This window comes from Tachypleus tridentatus, chromosome 8, assembly GCF_004210375.1.
Source record: "Tachypleus tridentatus isolate NWPU-2018 chromosome 8, ASM421037v1, whole genome shotgun sequence".
Taxonomy (NCBI): Eukaryota; Metazoa; Arthropoda; class Merostomata; order Xiphosura; family Limulidae; genus Tachypleus; species Tachypleus tridentatus.
This window is the reverse complement of record NC_134832.1, coordinates 93,738,152-93,758,487: the sequence shown is the minus strand read 5'-3', so window position 1 is coordinate 93,758,487 and position 20,336 is coordinate 93,738,152. Positions and strand designations below refer to the sequence as shown.

Genomic DNA, 20,336 nt, shown 5'->3' with positions numbered 1-20,336 from the left:
GATCCACAAAATGTAGGTTCCTGAATCATTATGTTAAAAATGGACAAAGAGGAAAATACAAAAAATTCATTGTACAAACCAATAAAATATTTATTTAATACAAATAAAGAAGAAAAAGATTTTCATTTGGCTGTTAAAGCTCTAATTTATTACATAAATTCGATGTTGTGATGGAAAGAGTCTCGATACCAGGGAAAGACAGAAAGAAAATAGCGTTTGTAGTAAAAGAGAGAATTATGGAAATACCTCATTTTTATATTCAACAGATGTTCTAGTGCTCTATTTCACAGTCCTTAGGTACAGTTGTCAGTGAGAATTCGAAATACAGAGAAACAACCTACCAACTCTTACTGCTCCAGAAAATTATCACAGGATCAAGCTGGTACACACTCCAAAGGGATAGCCATTGTAAAAAAAAAGAGGTTTAGTTTATGTTTTTGCATCTAGTTTACAGACGCTAGAGGCTAAATACATGCATAACATCTATATGAACATTTAAAAAAAATCAACCCGCATACACCTTAATAAAAATATATTCTACACAAGTTGCGGAAGAGGTAACAAATGGTAGTATTAATATAAGCACAGGGTATACAGATCTGAAATGTTGACAGCATATGCCAATAAATATGATCAATCACTTAACTGATAATAATGATATAAAGCTCATGTGATAATATTACATTTTATAAATCTTGAATTCTTATATCATTCTTTTTATGAAAATTAATGAGAACTCTAACAGTTTTGTTCCTTTGTAAATGCTTATCGTTAGAAATGTGGCATATCTCCCTAGAACGTATCCAAATATTATTGTCAAAGTGGGATATGTCTGGAATAAAATCAACAGGCACTGAGTATTAATTTGATTTCTTGTATAATGACAGTGAGATATTCTTTGTGAACCCTGAATTCATCACAAACAGTTGTGGATAAGTATGAAACATCACCTTTTCCCTTATTTGTGTGTTTTCGAATGTGTTCAGCAATAAATGTATCACATTCAGTTAATACCTTCAGTATTTTCTAGTAACTTCATTGCTTATTGAGAACGTTAGCCTTCTGTATGATAGAAAATTTACGGCTGAGAGAACAAGCTCTAAAACTTGGTGCCAGTATTTGTTCTCAAACTTCACCTGATCTGTTAAAGTCTTGTTGATTTGTCTGCTTTGTCTTTCAGAAATAACATCTTTAGTGATAAAACTTTGATGTACAGAGCTTGTAATTACCCTTTCAGTCAGAGAAACCATTTGTTGCTTGTGAAAAAGTTTCCATTACTGTTAAAAACAATTTGCACATAACACAGAAGACGTTCGTTCCCCTTTGATGGTGAGTAGCAAAGTCAGTCTCTTCTAACTTTTCTCCTTCAATTGTTCGCGATAAAAAAGGTATTTGAGTTGTGTATGTTTATGTGAGGGTGATGTCAAAACAAGCTACTTAATAGTTTCATATATGATCCCATACCATTTTCTGTGCTTAATTCAAAAATTTCAAATTTTGTACTTGAGTAATTTGTATTCTATACCCTCCAGTTAATGACGCTTGTCAAGTTGACCAGAATTACTTACAGCTGATAAGTGGAGCAGTGTAGGACCACAAGTAATTAAGAATTTTTATGGGATAAAAAATGAAAATTCTGTTCAAGAAACACAAATAATTTATATAATGTCTTTAAAGGTTAAAATACTGTTACTTACCTTGTTGGCAATAATTCAACTCTTTTTCATGAAAAAAAATCTAAAACCTTTGAGAATGAATAATTGTAAGGTAGAGATATCTTCATTCTAGTCTAGCAGCTTAACGTCTAGTCATAATCTAGACCCACTGTTTGACCATAAAATAAGAAACGGCATGTCAGGTGCAATCCGCGGAAGAGAAGTCTGGGTGACAGTGTCATGAAAATATGGAGTGAAAATATTTTGATTGGCCGAGGCTTAACATTAGATTAGCTTGAACAGGCCTAGCCTCGCTTAGCCCAAGCAAATTGTTTGTATATTTGCTCGATCAGAGTAGGGTACACCTAGTCACACTCTTCGAAGGTAAGCCAATTTTTGAAATATAATTTTGTATTATTGTTTTGTAACAATGATAACATACACTTTATTATCTGGATGTATCAGTATCTTACGTCGGAAAATGCTATTAAATACCCTTCCCAAAAGAAATCAAATGAATTTCGATTGCATTATACTACACATAAAAGACCAAACACTTCAAAAATGTTTTTCTTTTACGCTTTCTTTCACCACGACCTTAAATCGGTTGTATTTGTCACGAGACTTGCTGATTTACATATTTAAGATCGTTATTTCTTCAACCATCTGTATTTAGTATATACACAGAGAATTAGACCTCCTTTCCATGCTGCAATATAGTTCATCACTTTGTATTTACGAAATATTGATAAATATGTCTTACATTGCTTACTATAATTCAAATAAATTGATTGATCGCTTTGCGACCTTCTATTCAACCTCAAGAATATGAATGTTGTGACATTGTGTCTCTTTATGTGTCACCGCATTTGCTTGAAGGTGAATCTCCGTGTAATGAGTCGTGTTTCTGAGAGAACGGCATTATGGGTAAAAATTTTCCTGTACTTGTGGCTAATCCGTTCAGTACATATCACCAATACTTCAAACTTAAACTGACCCTTTATCATACTTCACTGTACATGATGTGCATGGAACATAGTACTTTTCTCCTCTCTATTATCGAACTTAGATTAATTTGCAAATAACACACGTCTCTAACTTTGCTGATGTAAATGTTTGTGATCTAATGCTTATTTCAATCTTTTCCTTTGGTTACTTATCCTCAGAGGTGTTTTTTCAAACAACTACGCATCCACTGAGACTACTTCATGCTAATGTGCATATTACTGTTCTCATCGTAATGACCACGTGGAAGTTATTCTCTTGACCTGTACTTAAATGTAATATTTATACCACACAGAAACACAGGCTTTATTAGCTTACATCAGTCAAAGCAACTCCAATCATAGACTGTAACCAGCTCTCTTGCTTTTGTTGTAGTATTTTTCTGTACACTTCCATACCCAATAACCAGATAAGCCATAGTTCAAACAATGGCTACTTTCTTCACCTTTCTTGAATCTTTGAAACCTCAACGTTTGCAACACAATTAGTTATTATTATTCATAATAACAGAGCTCTGGAATTTCTGTTACCCCACCTGAAGTCCTGATACCTGTATTATGACACCTTTCAGCACCTACTGCAAATAAGATGCTAGAGTTTTCGTTCAATCTTTTGGTAAAGCTTCGGTTGTTGTTATATATTTGGAAATGCTGTCTTCATATAATATTCTGCATGAATGGCTTACTTACCATGAGCCTTATGAATCACTTGGTTCTCTACAGAGTGAAATTTGTAGTACAAAACATTGGCAACTTTGTTCTATTTACTGAGTTTTACCGGTCCATATGCAAAAGAATACTATGTAGACTAGACATCAGTTGTGTCACCAATTTCCCTTGAATCAATCCATTCAAAGCAGCAATTTGTTTTAGACAGTTCAAATCTTGGTAAACAGGGACTTAACATGCTTCACGTGACCATCACTGGAAGACAGTGATGTGTACATATTCCTGATATGAGATTCTTCAGCAATGTGCAGGTGAGAAACATCAGCATTTGGGTAGGCCCTTACTCTCTTTCAAATTTTCTGAAGATATGCACATCTTGAAGAAAGTAGTGTTATTAGGCAAATTCTGGAGAAGAGTCTGTGACTTGTATAGATGTGCCTTTTTCTTTCCTTCTGTACCAACTTCTGTCACCAATCACGATATTGAAACATTTCCAGTGTATCTATTTGGCTGAAAGTCTCTTGACTCTACAAATATTTACAAACTCACTGCGAAATGTTTGTCCTTCTGCCTGTTAGCAATGAAACTCTTCATGGCGAATTTGTGTTCATCACTAGTATTTCATTACATTCCTTTGTTGTTGGCCTTTGCACCACTTTTCCTTTCTGAAACTTGTTTTGTTTGTTTGTTTTTGGAATTTCGCACAAAGCTACTCGAGGACTATCTGTGCTAGCCGTCCCTAATTTAGCAGTGTAAGACTAGAGGGAAGGTAGCTAGTCATCACCACCCACCGCCAACTCTTGGGCTACTCTTTTACCAACGAATAGTGGGATTGATCGTCACATTATACGCCCCAACGGCTGGGAGGGCGAGCATGATTAGCGCGACGCGGGCGCGAACCCGCGACCCTCGGATTACGAGTCGCACGCCTTACGCGCTTGGCCATGCCAGGCCCTTCTGAAACTTTGTTTTTCGATACATTTCTCCAAGTTGCGACAGTATCAGATTTATTAACTTGACAATTTTATTGCTTAAAAACTTGGTGATGACCAAGAAATATGTTTTAATTTCAATATTATCTAAGTTAGGAAGTCATTTGGAAAATATTTCTTTTGCTGAAGCTTTTGAAGCTTTTCATTTTTTTCACCTTAAAATATTAATTTTGGTTTACAAGTTCAGATTTTATAGTTTCAACAATTCTAATGTTGTTAATTTTAATCTGTGATGCACCTCAATATATTGAATAAACTCGTTTCATTGACGTATAGTTCAAATAATTTTGTATTGGACCAAGTTCTTCCACTTGATTCGTTTTAAGGTCATTATCAAGTGTATGAATTACCGTTTTCAGTTCCTTGTATTTTATGTTGAAAATGTTTAACAGAACTCAACTTTTTTATTCTGTACAAACAAGTAAATCAATAATACATAAATAATCTAGAATAAAATTAATAATTCCTAACGTATTGCAAACAATTGCTGTATTTACATAACAACACATTGAACGGTTTCATTTTTCCTTTATACATACGTTTAGCGTGCGCGTGTTTGTTTTTTAGCAAAACCACTTCACCACAAGTAATCGAACCCCGGCTTATACCGTTGCAAGTCCGTAGATTTACTGTTGTCCCAGCTGGGAACGCAAGTTTTGTGACAGAGACCATTTTCCTAGTGTTAAGAGTGTGGTATTCGTGTACCTTGCTGTTAAGCAGATAAAGTTAAAATTATTCCCTTAATGGAAATTCTAGAAATACTTTGGAGCAAATGAATTCAAATAAGACGGCAAAGAAAAGGACGGATCGATAGCTTATATAAAAAAAACACATAAAAATTTATATATCTTTAATTAATTCAAAAACTGTTCATCTCTTTGCTTTCCTTGTTACGAGTTCAGTTAGTTGTTGGGTTTAAGGGAACGTTTTGTTTTTATATTTGCACAAGATTAGTTATGATTTACCATAGAAATTCAAGTGAAACGTGTACGCTAGACTTCAACACTATATATATTATCAACTATTCAAAATAAAATTTATTTATAATTACATTATCGAATATATAAAAACAAGTTATGAGTGAAATTCATTCTGTTATAGATTATCCATCCATATATTTTCTAGAACGGAAATACCTAAGTTTGGTTAAAGTTAAGTTATAACTTGAAGACATGGAGTTTATAGACAGATAGCGAAACCGCAGCCAAATATTGTATTGGTGATGGTTACTGACGGGCTATTGATTTTCACTCTGATGCCATCTTGTTGTTCTCTTGTTAGGTTAAGTGAAATTTTAGTGTGGTAACTATTCCACAGCTTTATTTTTGGTGCGTTAGTGATCTTTCCAGACAAATACATTTAAGACAGATAAGCCCAAAATCAACTAGGTATTCCTCTCTATCACCCATTAGAATGAGAATAATTTCAATTCAGGATGCAAATCCAGAAATGGAATAAAATACATATATCTTAGTCAAAGCTAGAGAACTGGGGTTACTTTAAGGGCTACACTACATCCGATATACAAGAATGACATAAACTACATGCAGAACAGCTACACATAAATTTTGACAGCTTACCTGCATATGTTGAAATAAAGATAAATTTCATATTACTCAAAAAAGGGTAGAAATATCAGATTGTTCTTTAAAATGTCAACAGAACAAAGCAAAAACTAATTAAAAGCTCACATGTAAGTGTTTTTTTATTTGTTTTGGATAGTTATACACAGCTAAACAAGGTTTACCTATACTAACTACCTGTTACTTTTAACTGATAGACTAGAGGGAAGATAGCTAGGCAGTGACACTCACAGCTAAGTATTAGGCTACTCTAATTAGTTAGTAATGTTTGACCATTACTCTTATAATGTACCCACAGTCCCAAAGTGCGGAGCGCAAGTACGAAGCAATGGACTGATGATACAACAACTACTCAAACTGACACGCAAAATGTCATGAAACCTATATGAAGATTAGAAAAGGGAATCTAAAAATCTCCCACTGCCAATGATTAAAAAAAAACAACTAAAAATGAAATCGAAAATAAATAATAATAACAAAATTAAACTAAAAACTACAATAGGAAATATTATGCAATAAATAAGCCATTATAAAATAAAATTTAAACACATTACAAGAGCATAAAAGAAAACTCAAGTAGAGCAAACTTTAAATATGTTTGAATAAAAAAAAACGCACTTAGCAGGAAAATACATTCATAACATAAAAATAATTATAATGAATTAATAAAAACAGATTATATAAAACTGAATGCCTTACGTATATATCCGGGCTACCAATAAGTAACTATGGGTATTAAGTACTGTAAAGTTTAGCTTTAACTAAACTCAAGCAAAACGCACGTAAGTTACAGTATTGATTTATTATACCTTCGCGGAACACAGGCTTAACTAGCGTTATATCTAAACAAGTTAACCTATACATTTTGGTTTTTGTTATTCAAATTATTTTGTATTCTTCTTGAAATCCTGTATTTAAAAAAGTACTGCCACTGTAAAGATACTAATTTGACAAGAAATATTTCGTGAGTCTCTGCTAGTATTATAATACTACATTTAAGTGTAGGCAGCATAAACTTCATGAATAGTGATTAATCTATTCAGAAATTATATCGAAATAAAAAATCTTGGGATATGAATAACGTCTGGAAGTAAGTTGATCGTGCAAATTAAATATTTTTTTTTCTAAATCAAACTAATTTAAAACAATAAGTACTCTATTTTCTTTCGTTTCAATGAGAAAAGAATCATTATTATTATAAGCTTTGTTATAATATTTTTCGAAATGTATATCCTTTACTAACCATTTGGCGACTTGCAAATTTATGTGTACTAAATATTACCTAATGTAATATATATATATCTAGTTTCTCTATATAATCTTGCAAACACATCAGTACAACTGTATTGTGTACCACTGTACTTCTCACGCAAACATAAAAAGAATCAGAAAGCAAACAATGAATTGTTGTTCACGAAAACGTACAGTTCGGCGGGTGTTCACAAAGTTACCAGCCATACACTTGATATTGTATTATCTATTATGCAAAACCACATAGCTGAGTATGATATGTTCAAGTGTGCATTTTCACCACACACACATAACATTAAGAGCAGTTATGCAAATGACTAACTATTGAATTGGTTTAGGTGCTAATTTGTCCACTAATGAACAAAATCTGATCACTTGATAAGTCACTATATATGGATTAATGTTCTCATTTTTTGACAGAGGAGTAACTATATCTAGAATGATTCCTTCGAGATAAGAACCTATAATAACTCTTTATCAGAATTTTCCCTGATGTGGGTTTTCCTCTGGGTAACACACAATGTCTACATCAGTGTTCGATATCTTTACGATAATTCAGCTAAAGATCATTTCTGCACATTCACAGCAACGTGTATTCACTCCCTGATAACCTCCAGTTCTTGAATTACGCAAACCCTGAAGTATCTCCTGCCTTAGATCCCTGGAGACCACTAGGTGCATCCTAGGCATTTTACTATATTACAATGCTTCATAATGCAGGTATGTATACATGGCTCGTACTGCATTGTTTTGCTGTAGTCCATTAGTTGACAATTTCTGCAGTTGGTTAGTCTATAAAACAGAAACTGTTTAATCCAGAATAGAGACAAATGTCTTCATCTGGCATACAGCATTAGTGAAATTAAGTCAGAGACGTACCTTTTCCCTCAAGATTAATTTGTTACCATTCACAAGAATGAATTTGATGATAACAAGCCGATATGATGAAGCATTTTATATACATCAAGAGCAAGTAAAGTTCCGGGAAAATTCTGTGTTTATTAAAAAATCAAACTCAAATCCATTTATCATTATCAGGAAAAACCGTGTGATACCAAATCTATGGTCCTCTGAACTACCTGTCATAACACTATGTGAGTGCTAATTTCTAAATCCACCAGAGGTCGTAGCCAGATTATGTTTTGCTAATTGAAAATAGCCTTGATCAACTTCATTAATGAATCAGAATTTAACAAAAAAGCTTTCTAAATTTGTGCAAAAACTACTCATTACCTAATCATAAGTTTTAAGTAGTAAATAGAACACAAAAACTAAAGATTCAACTTAACTAGCACTGATTTTATCAAGGGTTCATTATCGAGATCAAATTTAGGCTGTCATAGCTTAATTAATATAGTTTTATCAACATTTAATTAATGAGGTATAACTTAGTTATTTATTTATTAATTAATGTAGTTTTATCAAGTGGTAATTAACAAAATGCTACTTAGCTATAGCTTAGTTAGTATGGTTTCTTCAACTGTTTATTAACTCTGGTTAATATAGCTTAATTAATATGGTTTTATTTTGGTTTTTTGGTTATGGTTTTTCTTTAACAAAGAGGACTTTAGGTAGCCATATTTAACTGATATGGTTTTATATAATATGAATTAACCACACATTATTTAGGTATAGTTTAACAACATAGTTTTACCAATTATATCTTATATCTTTTCAAGCGATTATTAAAGAGACGTCATCTAAGTAATAACAGATTCATTAATATGGTTTCATAACATGTTTGTTAACGACATTTGATTTATGTGGTCATAATTGAATTGATCTAGTTTTATCAGTTATATAACATCGTATAACTTATTTAGTCATACCTTAATTAATGTGATTTTATTACGTGTTATTCAATCGGATGTAACTTAGGTAGCTATAACTTAGTTAATATGACTTCGATAAACGACGAGTGACAATTGTAATCATACAAAAACTAATACGACGCCATGAAATGTGTCGTTCAGTTACTGATAACATTACTAATACAGTTTTATCTAGTGTTCATTAAATAAGTATAACTTAACTAGAGTTACTTAACATGGTTTCGTTAATAAGGAGTAAATTACCTTGTTATAACTTAATTAATATGATTCTATGAAATATTGATTTAAATAGGAACTTACTAAGTCTAGATTTAATTAACATAAGTTTATGAAACGTTCTTTTGTAAGGTGTAACTTGAAGTATTGTGGTTGTTTATTATTAAACACAAGATACACAAAGGGCTATCTGTGCTCTGCCCAACACAGTTTACAGTAGTATAAGTGTGCAGACATGCCACTGGAGGACGTAACTTAAATATCAATACCTTCATTAATATCCTTTTATCAAGTGTACATTACCGAGACGTAAGTTAAATAGTTATAGTCTGATTGATTTCATTTTATTTTCAATGTGCATTAACGAAGTTTACTTTTGGTTCATATAAAATAAGAAATATTAAATAATATATTTTAATTCAAGTGGCTTTCCCATCATCATGAATATAATTTTGTTAAGGGTTAATTAAAGTGTTCGTTAAAGCAACAATGTTTATGTTTCGGCAACTAGCTTATTTCGTCTGGCTTAACTAATTTTTTATATCCAGAACATTATTTTAATCTGTGTTATTTGGTTTAAAGATTGTTCATTGATGTTTATGTTTTGGTAAATTGTTTATTTTATCTGGCTTAATTATGTTTGTTTATTTATATACAGAACATTATTTTAATCTGTGTAGTTTGGTTTAAAAAGTGTTCATTGATGTTTATGTTTAGGTAAAAAGTTTATTTTGTCTGGCTTAATCAAGTTTTTTTTTTATATGATGAAAATGATTTAAATGCGCTTCGCTTGCTGATTTAATTTAATCGAAAGTTCGTTAACGGGACAGAACTTATATTAATAGTCGTTAAGATTAATTTATTCAAATACTTACTGATGAGATAAAGTGTATCTAAGTAGTCTGTTCAGTCATGTTTAATACAGTTTAATAAACCATAGCCCAGGCATTAAGTAGTAACTTATTTACCCTCGGTCAAACTTTTCTTCTTTTAAAACGAAATATAGCTTATAGCATGTTTAAAAAATGTGTAATTGAAAGTCTTTGTTGTCTTTCAAAATTTGTAGTGCGTACTTGAGGGATTTACGTATTATATGTATAAAATAATTTTAGGGTTAGTATTCACAACACACGCACGCACACACATATATATATATATATGAAATGCAAAGTTCAGAACGTCTTTCTTGCTAGCATTCTGTCATTTTTAAAGCGTAATTTTTCATCAATTTATATTATTGTCTTGAAATTGTGTATATATTTCTAAAGCTGTTATTTGTCTATTTTGAACTTTGCCTTACCCGTTTTACTACTTCTCTTTGAAGCTTTACAACGTTTTATATACAAGTACGAGACAATATTGTATCTTGCATTTAAAACATACGTTTTTCAAGTTTGAAACAATTTTGACTTAATTCATTTAGTTTCTTACGCTTCAAACGTTATGCATTCCTTTTGTGAGTAACTTTAAAAGTAAATGGTTTGAACATGTTAAAAGATACATTTAACTATACTATATTAACCTTTTAGTATTTTAGCAGCAATAGTGAACTAAAATATAATTTCACACCATTATAATGAAGATTGCTGTTGAAGATACGCAGTACAGAAACTTCTTGGTAATGTAAATTATATTACTATCTAATAGGAACGATAATTCGGATTACTAGCTCTCATGTCATATTTTAAAATACATAATATGACTGAAACGTTTTCATCATTTCTAATAGTTTTAAATACTATATATTTTCTTCTGTTTTTGCATAAAGTTAATCAAACAAAACTGAAATCAGCTGCAACTATGCTCGACTCGTAATCTGAGGTTCGCGGGTTCGAATCCCTGTCACACAAAACATGTTCGCCATTTCAGCCTTGGGGGCGTGAAAATGAGACGGACAATTCCACTTTGTTGGTAAAAAGAGTAGCCTAAGAGCTGGCGATGGGTGATGATGGCTAGCTGCCTTCCTTCTTGTCTTCCACTGCAAAATTAGGGACGGCTAGAGTAGATAGCTCTATGTAGCTTTGAGCAAAATTAGAAATATACAAACAAGCTGCAAATGAGGTGTGTTTTTTTTTTCCTACTAAGCCAAGTAATCACCATGTTAGTTCCAAATGACATAGAATCTAAACAATGAAAATCCAGTAATTCTTGAAACTTGTCCTTCTATGTATGTACATATACATGATATCATAATACAGTAAGCTCTTCTAGGCAACTATTTATCGATTCTTTTCGTTACAGTAGTAATGTTGGTGTGATAAAAAAAATAAATAAAACACAAGATTCTGTATACAGAACTATATTATATTATAAAACTAATGGTTATTCCCGGGTAAATATTTAATTTGCAATTATTCAATTTCTTCTCAGACTTAGAACATTCAGAAATTTTCTAACTCCATTTATGTTCCAAGACTATTCAGAATTAGGCACCTTTAGGAACACTTAGTAATGAGATGAAGTGAGTTTCTTTCTTTGGGGTTACCTATATAAATTAGACTATAACTCAAACTTAGGAAAAGAAGGATATGTAGATCAATATTTGCTGTGCTGACCGGTTTAAGAATATTATTCAAAGCAACATATGTAATTGACTGTTGTACATATTTAAGTTTGTTTGCCGAATCCTTATAAGCTTTAATTTTTTTTTTAATTCTAAGTGTATTAAACTCCGCCCTAATATTTAACTTCAAGTATCGATGCTCTTTCTTCTATTCACACTTATTGGTCCACCTAGAAAGAAAACCAACTTCCTAGCTGCTTTGGGTGGTTTTGTTGACTTTGTTGAACAGTGATTCGCTATAATATAAGTACTCCCGCCTCTCAGTTAACGTAAGTGTTGAGTGTAGTAGAATCTTATAGAAAGTTTTCTCTCTGGGAAAAGCTACATTTAATTCTGAACGTTAGCGTCATTGGGGGAAGTTAACAAGACAGCAAACAGCTTGTCAGTATAAAAAGAAAAGACTATAACTAATGTTGAACGTTATTATCCTTTATGGTAGTTAGCAAACTAGATACGTGACCAGTTTGTCAGCAAGAAGACAGAAGCTACAATTAATGGTGAAAGTTACCTGAGCGACCTGCTTGTTAGAAGGAAGGAAAATAAGCCATTGACTGATACTGCGCAGCGTAACAAGAAATTTTCAATTATTCAGTAAACCTTTCGGCACTATTGCACTAAAAGCAATAACGATGCGCGATGAAAGTGAAGAACGCCTACAGGGGTCAGAGGCTATAACATGCTCTCCGGAACGGATGTCTTTCTCTATCAGTAGTATCATCAAAATGGACTACAATGAGGCTATTGTGCGTAACCGAACCATAGGTAAGAATTCTCCCAACGATTTCATACACAATCAAAATTCATTTGATCAGCTAGTTGCAGATAAAGATGATAGCGACCAGCCGTTTGAGAAAGACAATTTACAGAAACGGACAAGAAGTTACGAAGGTAAGGACAAGAGTAAGGGAGAGAAGGCAGAGAACAAACCAAAGTACGAAAAGCCACAGTTCAGCTATAATGCACTCATCATGATGGCGATCCGTCAAAGTCCTGAAAAGCGATTGACTCTTAACGGCATCTATGAGTTCATCATGAAAACGTTTCCCTATTACAAAGAGAACAAGCAGGGATGGCAGAACTCTATTCGGCACAACCTATCCTTGAACAAATGTTTCGTGAAAGTACCCCGTCAATATGACGACCCAGGCAAGGGTAATTATTGGATGCTCGACCCGTCCAGTGATGATGTTTTTATTGGTAGCACCACGGGTAAGCTACGGCGACGATCCACAGTGTCCGCCCGAAACAAACTGGCTACATTCAAACTCACATTCAGTGAGGCTTTCCCAGCGCTTCCTCGAGTACTGACCGTTGGGCAAGGTCATGGAGTGGACAAACATTTAGGTTGGGCTTCTTGCCCCTACCCTTCCTTACGAACAATGTTCAAGTGCCCAGCAGCTTATTCTCGTCTTTCTCATGGCCTGATGGCTCTGCCTGAGCCTGGTCACTTTAACCCTATGAACAGATTACGAGGGACAACTGAAACCAACTCATCGGGCCGTGCTCGTCAACTGTTGGGATTAAGACCTGGAATGGCCGCTCCCTGCACAGTTGGCTGCTGTGACTCCTTAGCGCTCGACTCGCGAATGTGTTGCGGTAATCTTCTGTCTTACGTGAATTACCAACCCGCTCACTTTAAGACTACCAGCAGTAACTTTGGGCCCGGACTTCAGACTTTGCAGTTAACGTTCGCGCGGCGGCTGCAGTTATTACCCACTCAACCACAGGTCAGTTTGCCGCAGACACCTGACAGTAATGCCCATAAGAAGTCTACTATCTACAGGCCTATACCGATTCTATCAAGGCAGAGGTAATGGGAAACACACTGAGGTGCCCAGTAAAATCTTAACGTACAAACATGAACTCGTCGATTAAGACTTCAAATTTTTAAGGAGGCGATTCAACAGTGTTGGAGAACTAGAACAAAAAACTGTTATTAATCAGTAACATGTAATGATATATAAGAATATAATTTTATACATGTACGTTTATTTGTACTTAACCTTGTGTTGACAAACTGTTGAACGCTTAAGTAAATCTTACAATATGATTACGTTAACATTTTGAACTAAGCGATATTTGATCCAGCCTTTGACCACCAGTTCACATTGACTTTGTGATGACTATCGCGTAAGTCAGGTGCATATTTTGTTTTATTATGTATGTATTAGTGCAAGGTTTGGGACCCTTCTTAATTAAGGTATAAACACTGTTGAAAAAACTTAATTGAGTTTATTTCTTTATAGTTTTCTTGAATTTCTATATAAATGTAAACAGTTACTTTACAATTCATGAGTGTATAAACATTATATGTATATATATGAAAAAATCATAAAATAAATCTAAGAAATCGATTTTTTAATGTTTGCAACTAATATGAATCATATACTATAATACCGTTAATACAGCGGTAAGTCTACGGATTTACAACGCTAAAATCAGGGACAGCCTGATATGGCTTTGCTGTAAGAAAAACACATTAACACACACGTATGGTAATATACGAAATAATTTGATATATGTAACTCAAACCTTTCTGCTCAAAGAGCATATAAGACTTTTTTATGTTGAGTTAGAACGAAATGTGGCGTAGAAATAACGCAAACTTTGAACTGTTTACATCGTAATGTTCGTTTTATTATCCAAAGTATTTGTTATAATGATATTAGCCATAAAACACGGGAATGTAACTGTATATAAAAGCATTACGAAACGTTGAAAAATTAATATTTCTGTTCATCACAGTAGTGCAGAAGACAACACTTCAGATAATTAACACAACATGCTTATGTTGAACCATAGAAGAAATATACCACCCGTGCCTAACGCAGTTGTTGAACATATAGTGTATGGATAGACATTAGATGCTCCGTTATCAGGTTACTCTACCGTTAACGTGAAAAAATAAAATTACTTCCTCGTTGATTAAACTAAATTACTTATAAATGATTTTAATGTACATAACTTTATATAACATTATATATTCTTTATATACTAACTGATTTCGAAAACTGAGACATGCTTGAAATCGCGCACAACTGACTTATTTTTTACTTCAAATGCGTTGCAAAAAACTTGCTGTGAAAAAGTTCACTTTCTATTTCTTTTTATTATGTTATTTAGTTCGGTACACTTTTCCATGTGTGTCGATGTTAAGAGTTATATGAACAATATTGTTACATACATGTAATTTATTTCAATTCCACAAAACAGTGAAGTGTGTCTGATCTTAGAACGAATCAGTTTCAACTGATTAACCACCTTTCATCATTAGATATCTTGTGATTGACACGAGTGAAATAGTTGGAATATCCAAATTAGCTTATCTGTGATCTATAAGATTTTTTTATGTATGACAAAGCTCACAGTCGGGAGGTTATTGCCCACTTACTTATTAGGTGTAACTGTTTGCAAACGATTAAACGAAGAAGAATATTGTGCCCGTATTTCTATTCACTGAGAGTTGGTGATAATCTGTCTGACATATTAACTAGAGGTTTAAAGGTTTAGGAGGTTTTAAGAGGTTTAAAGTAACAACAATGACTTATAACAATTTAAGCATTACTTGAGATAACACAACCAGAGTATTTCATTGTTTATGCATCAAAGAAATAAACAAGAGGGAAAGCAGTTAGTTAACACCACCCATTTGGACTACTCTTTTTACTGACGAACATTAGGACTGGTCCTCACTTATAACATCCTCACGGCTAAAAGGGCGAGCATGTTCGATGACGGAGATCCGAACCGTCGACCCACAGATTGTAAGAAGAGCGCCCAGGCCGTACTAAAAGTTATATTTCAAAACTGATGTATCTAGAGGGAAACAGTCTAAGTACATTTGCAGGAACAGAGAGATATAGAATGTACTAAGTGTCTAGTTTCTTGAGTAGAAGTTACCACATTCTACTTTTCATTCAGTACAGTCAAAAACTAGAGAGAACCAAACATAAAACAGTGAAAACAATATATTTATTTCACAAATACAACAACCAAATGGCTGTACTGAAGAAAGATATCTTTAATGAAGCTTCAAGAGAAGAGACTGAAAAATCTGTTATTTTGATTAATTTTAGTTTGAACATTTATTAAAGATAAGATATATAACCTGTTACATCTATTAACATAATAATTATACTCTAGAACACCTGAATTTCAAAGAAAAACTTAGGTTTTTTGCACTCTTCAATGTTTACCGTCTCATACATAAAGTCGTTAGTATGACTGATGTATATTTATAAAAATTACTTGAATTTAATGACATACGTTTAATTAAGTTAAATGACTAATGAATAAATATAAAAATTAGCATTATGAAACGTGTACTAATCCCAAAGAAAGCATAACCACATCTTAAGCCAAATATAATCAACAAAGCAATAAGACAGGAGGGTGTAATTTTATTTGGTATATTTGTAGCAAACTAATTTATAGTTGCTTGACAGAAGAAGGAAAAATTAAACACATAGGCAATTAACTCATTTGTGATTTATAAGAGTACATACATGCGACAACGCCCTCAGTCGGCTGATTCCCGCCCACCTATTTCTGATAGAAAATAAGATTAGAAGTTGTTGAAACATTCTCACATTCTAACAATACATTATGAGCATATGAAAATGATTTAGGTTTGATGTTCGAATACCTTCTGCCTTTTATATAACAATAATTTCGTGAATTTTGACATCAGTAATTAAAATTCGCAATAAAACTGTTTAACTATTACTCTGGATTTAGAAAAGAACGTTAAGTTGTATTTGAATATGTGTATACATATATGTTAATTTTCAGCATCCAGTAATTAAATTTATCAATTTTAATAATAATGTAGCTCAGTAAGAATTCCTGATTTTTACTGTTTCGCTTGATTTTTAAAAAAAATATTATAATTTTATTTCTGTTTCAATAGCGTTTGCATACACGCACAGTTTAGTACGGGTTTAGAAACAGAGACAGAGAAAAAAAAACACCCAACGAACTCAACCAAACAGCTAACGAGTTTACTAGAAATTTTGTAACATAATTCTGAACGATATACATGTTTTTCATTATAGTAAGCTCAAGTTTTTCCATATGAAACAAAAACTTAGCGTGACATTCGCCAAACGCCAAAATTCATAGGAAAACTACTGAATTATATATCTTTAAATATTATATTATAATGCGTTAAATTATATAACCTATATACAAATTTACTTCTATGTTAGCACTGATCTTCCGTTTGTTGCATTATATCTGTTATAGATCATGTTTTTTTTTTTATTTAAGATAATACCAATTTTTGCTTGTCATGAAAGAAGTACAGTCACTGGCAAAATAAACAATCACTTGTTTATACTTTTGAAGTACTACCTGGTTTATCTGTTGGATGTACTTCTGTGAATTACGATGGACTTGATATCTGACTGCCTTTTAATAGTTCCCAGTTGAGTCAGTGGCAAATCTACAGACTTACAGCATTAAATTACAACGGAGGACACAGCAGATAGTCCAACGTGGCTTTGCTCTTAAAACCAACAAACAAAACAGCTTTTGAATAAGAAGGTTACTATTCAGTTATGTGTATGTATTTTTCCTGTTAATATAACTTTTAAGAAGTTTAGAAAGTCGTATCTATTTAGTCTGCGTACCTATTATGTGCACCAATATGGTCAAAATTATCACCTGTTATGGTACATTAAAAGAGTCAAAATTACATAATATAAAATATGCTTACTTCCCCTCCTTTTATCTGAGCTTCGGTTGAAATGTGATCTAACGTTAATAAGTAAGAACCTATGATGAATTACACATTGAACAATACGAATTTTTCTATTTGATTCAACTATATAAATGCTTTATCTAATTGTTTGTGTATGGAAAGTGCTAACAAACCACAGTTGTAAAACTAGTTAATCCCTACCTGTTCGTTAAGAGCATCTCTTGTTTTTCTGCAGATGTGTTATTTTGCTTGTATAAATACATTTTAAAAATCTTGCAAGAAAGTACAACTACATTCATTTAATATGTATCGATACTTGCAGCTGCTTAAAGTAATGCAAAATGCTGACAAACGTTTGATTATTCCTGACGGAAAATAACATCAAAGGTTTACCAGGGCATTGTTTAACAAATAGATGAAATTAAACTAACATAGGTTATTAATAAATTCTTCAACAAATGAGTGAAAATAAACTAACATATGTCGTCAGTAAATTGTTAAACAAATAGGTGGAGCTAAACCAACATAGGTTGTCAGTAAATTGTTCAGTAAATAAGTGAAGATAAACTAAACTAACATAGATTATCAGTACATTGTTCAACAAATAGGTGGAACTAAACTAAATTCACATAGGTTATCAGTACATTGTTCAACAAATAGGTGGAACTGAACTAAATTCACATAGGTTTTCAGTACATTGTTCAACAAATAGGTAGAACTAAACTAACATAGATTATCAGTACATTGTTCAACAAATAGGTAGAACTAAACTAACAGAGTTATCAGAGCATTGTTCAATAAATAGGTGCAGCTAAACTAACTAACACAGATGTGAGCTGTAGCTGAAATTAATGTTTTACATTGTAGCAAAAGAATAGTCAATTATTATTTGTATAGCATGTTTATAAATATTCTTTGATACATTGTTTAGGCAGAGTATACATTATGAAACTTTGTAGAATGGACGGCAACTGCCTTGAAGATGAAAGGCGGAAGACTTTCGAAACGTCGTCCTCTACACTTGTGTTTCCACAACAGGCAGTTTCATCATGTTTATAAATAGCTATAACAACATAATTTAAATTACAAGCGTTTAAGAATAGTCGGAGGAACATGTATTTGTAGGAATGTTTTACAGTAAACTAGGTATTCCCTTTAGGGACACAGATGCTGATGAATCATGGGGCAGATGTATCTGATAGCGCCATCTTTTCTCCACTTAGCCGTGTTTAATTAAGCAGAGAAAGACTAGTGGCCTGGCATGCCCGAGCGTGTCAACGTGTGCGACTCGTAATCTGAGGGTCGCGGGTTCGCATCCCCGTTGCGCCAAACATGCTCGCCCTCCCAGCGGTGGGGGCGTTATAATGTTACGGTCAATCTCACTATTCGTTGGTAAAAGAGTAGCCCAAGAGTTGGCGATGAGTAGTGATGACTAGCTGCCTTCCCTCTAGTCTTACACTGCTAAATTAGGGACGGCTAGCACAGATAGCCCTCGAGTAGCTTTGTGCGAAATTCAAAAACAAAAACAAACAAGAAAGACTAGAGGGAATACCAACACTATGCACCACCAAATCTTGGGCTACTCTATTACCAACGGGCCATAGGAATTGACCTGTACGACTGAAAGAGCGACAACGCTCGGTGACGGGGATTCGAACCTGTGACCCGCAGATTGCAAGTTCAGCTCCCTACCACCAGGTCATCATTAATTTTATTGTTTCTTATTTAATACAACTTTCGGTACTAAAAGTGAACATGGTTTATTTTTCACAATATAAATCAACATATAAATATCTAGAAAATACTTTCTTTTAGATAGCTGTTTTAGCATGTTATTTTGAAATTCAAAATGATAATATAAATTATATGTATAAGTATAACTAATAAATAGGCATATGTATATATATATATGTTATAGCTATATTAAAGCACACAAAAATCTCTTCAATATGACAGTGAATTATGGTGTGACTTTCTATTTATGTGTAAAATAAATGTTATTTTTACTTAACAGTTCTTTAAAGTTAGGAGCCAAAGACTCTGAATGTATATTACTCACTAATACAGCGATCAAAATATTGAACTTGAGAAGTTGAAACGTGTGCATATATCATATGTATGCATATATTCATATACAATTGAAATCAATATGTATTTCAAATCCCTGCATCTGTAAAGATGTCTCACAAATGAATATTTTCCTGCTTAGTGATATTTTTATAGTTTCCTTATAATCCCGCTAGTTTTCCTTAATGTAACAACAGTTCATGGAACTGGAAAGCAATTACCAAAACTCTATCGACTCACTGTTTAATGTCTTCATAAGCTATAAGTCAATAGCAAAAGCAGTAATTTAACAAGTAATGTTGATATGTCCATAAACAGTGTACCAAAATAATACTGATGTACCTGGCCCTCTATATTATTGTTCATTAGTTTAAGATATTTGTTTATGCGAGTTAGTACTTTTTTTAAACGGCCAAAATTTTAATGTATAAAGCTTCAGTACTCAAGTTATATTACTTTACTCTTACTAACACAAAGGATGGTCTAGGGCATAATTTTGATATAACCAGAATGAAAACTAAAAAGGCCCTAGGCACAGATTCATTGTTACCAGTAGCTATGACAAACGTTTTTCGTACTTCTTAATTAAAATTATATTGTGCAGAAATTCGTTTGTCAACTTGTTGTTAAACACAAAGGCACATAATTGGCTGGCTGAACTGTGCCAATTGCAGGGATCAGCCTTTAATTTTAATATTATTATATAACTCCTCTGAGACGTTCTCAGTGTAGGAGAAGACCCGCAGGGATTCTAAAACTAGTTGATTAAATTAATAACATTTTTACTTATTTAAAACTACAGC

General features: G+C 32.9%; 1 protein-coding gene across 1 annotated transcript; it reads left to right on the top strand.

Moving 5' to 3' along the window:
- Window positions 1-12,102: 12,102 nt before the first annotated feature.
- LOC143224222 (uncharacterized) lies at window positions 12,103-14,087 on the top strand. The gene has a single exon (XM_076452644.1). The coding sequence runs from the start codon at window positions 12,395-12,397 to the stop codon at window positions 13,577-13,579; it is 1,185 nt and encodes a 394-aa protein (XP_076308759.1). The 5' UTR covers window positions 12,103-12,394; the 3' UTR covers window positions 13,580-14,087.
- Window positions 14,088-20,336: the final 6,249 nt, after the last annotated feature.

Excerpts from the sequence above, each read along its gene's own strand:
- LOC143224222 (XM_076452644.1), top strand. The coding sequence starts at position 12,395 with ATGCGCGATGAAAGTGAAGAACGCCTACAGGGGTCAGAGGCTATAACA.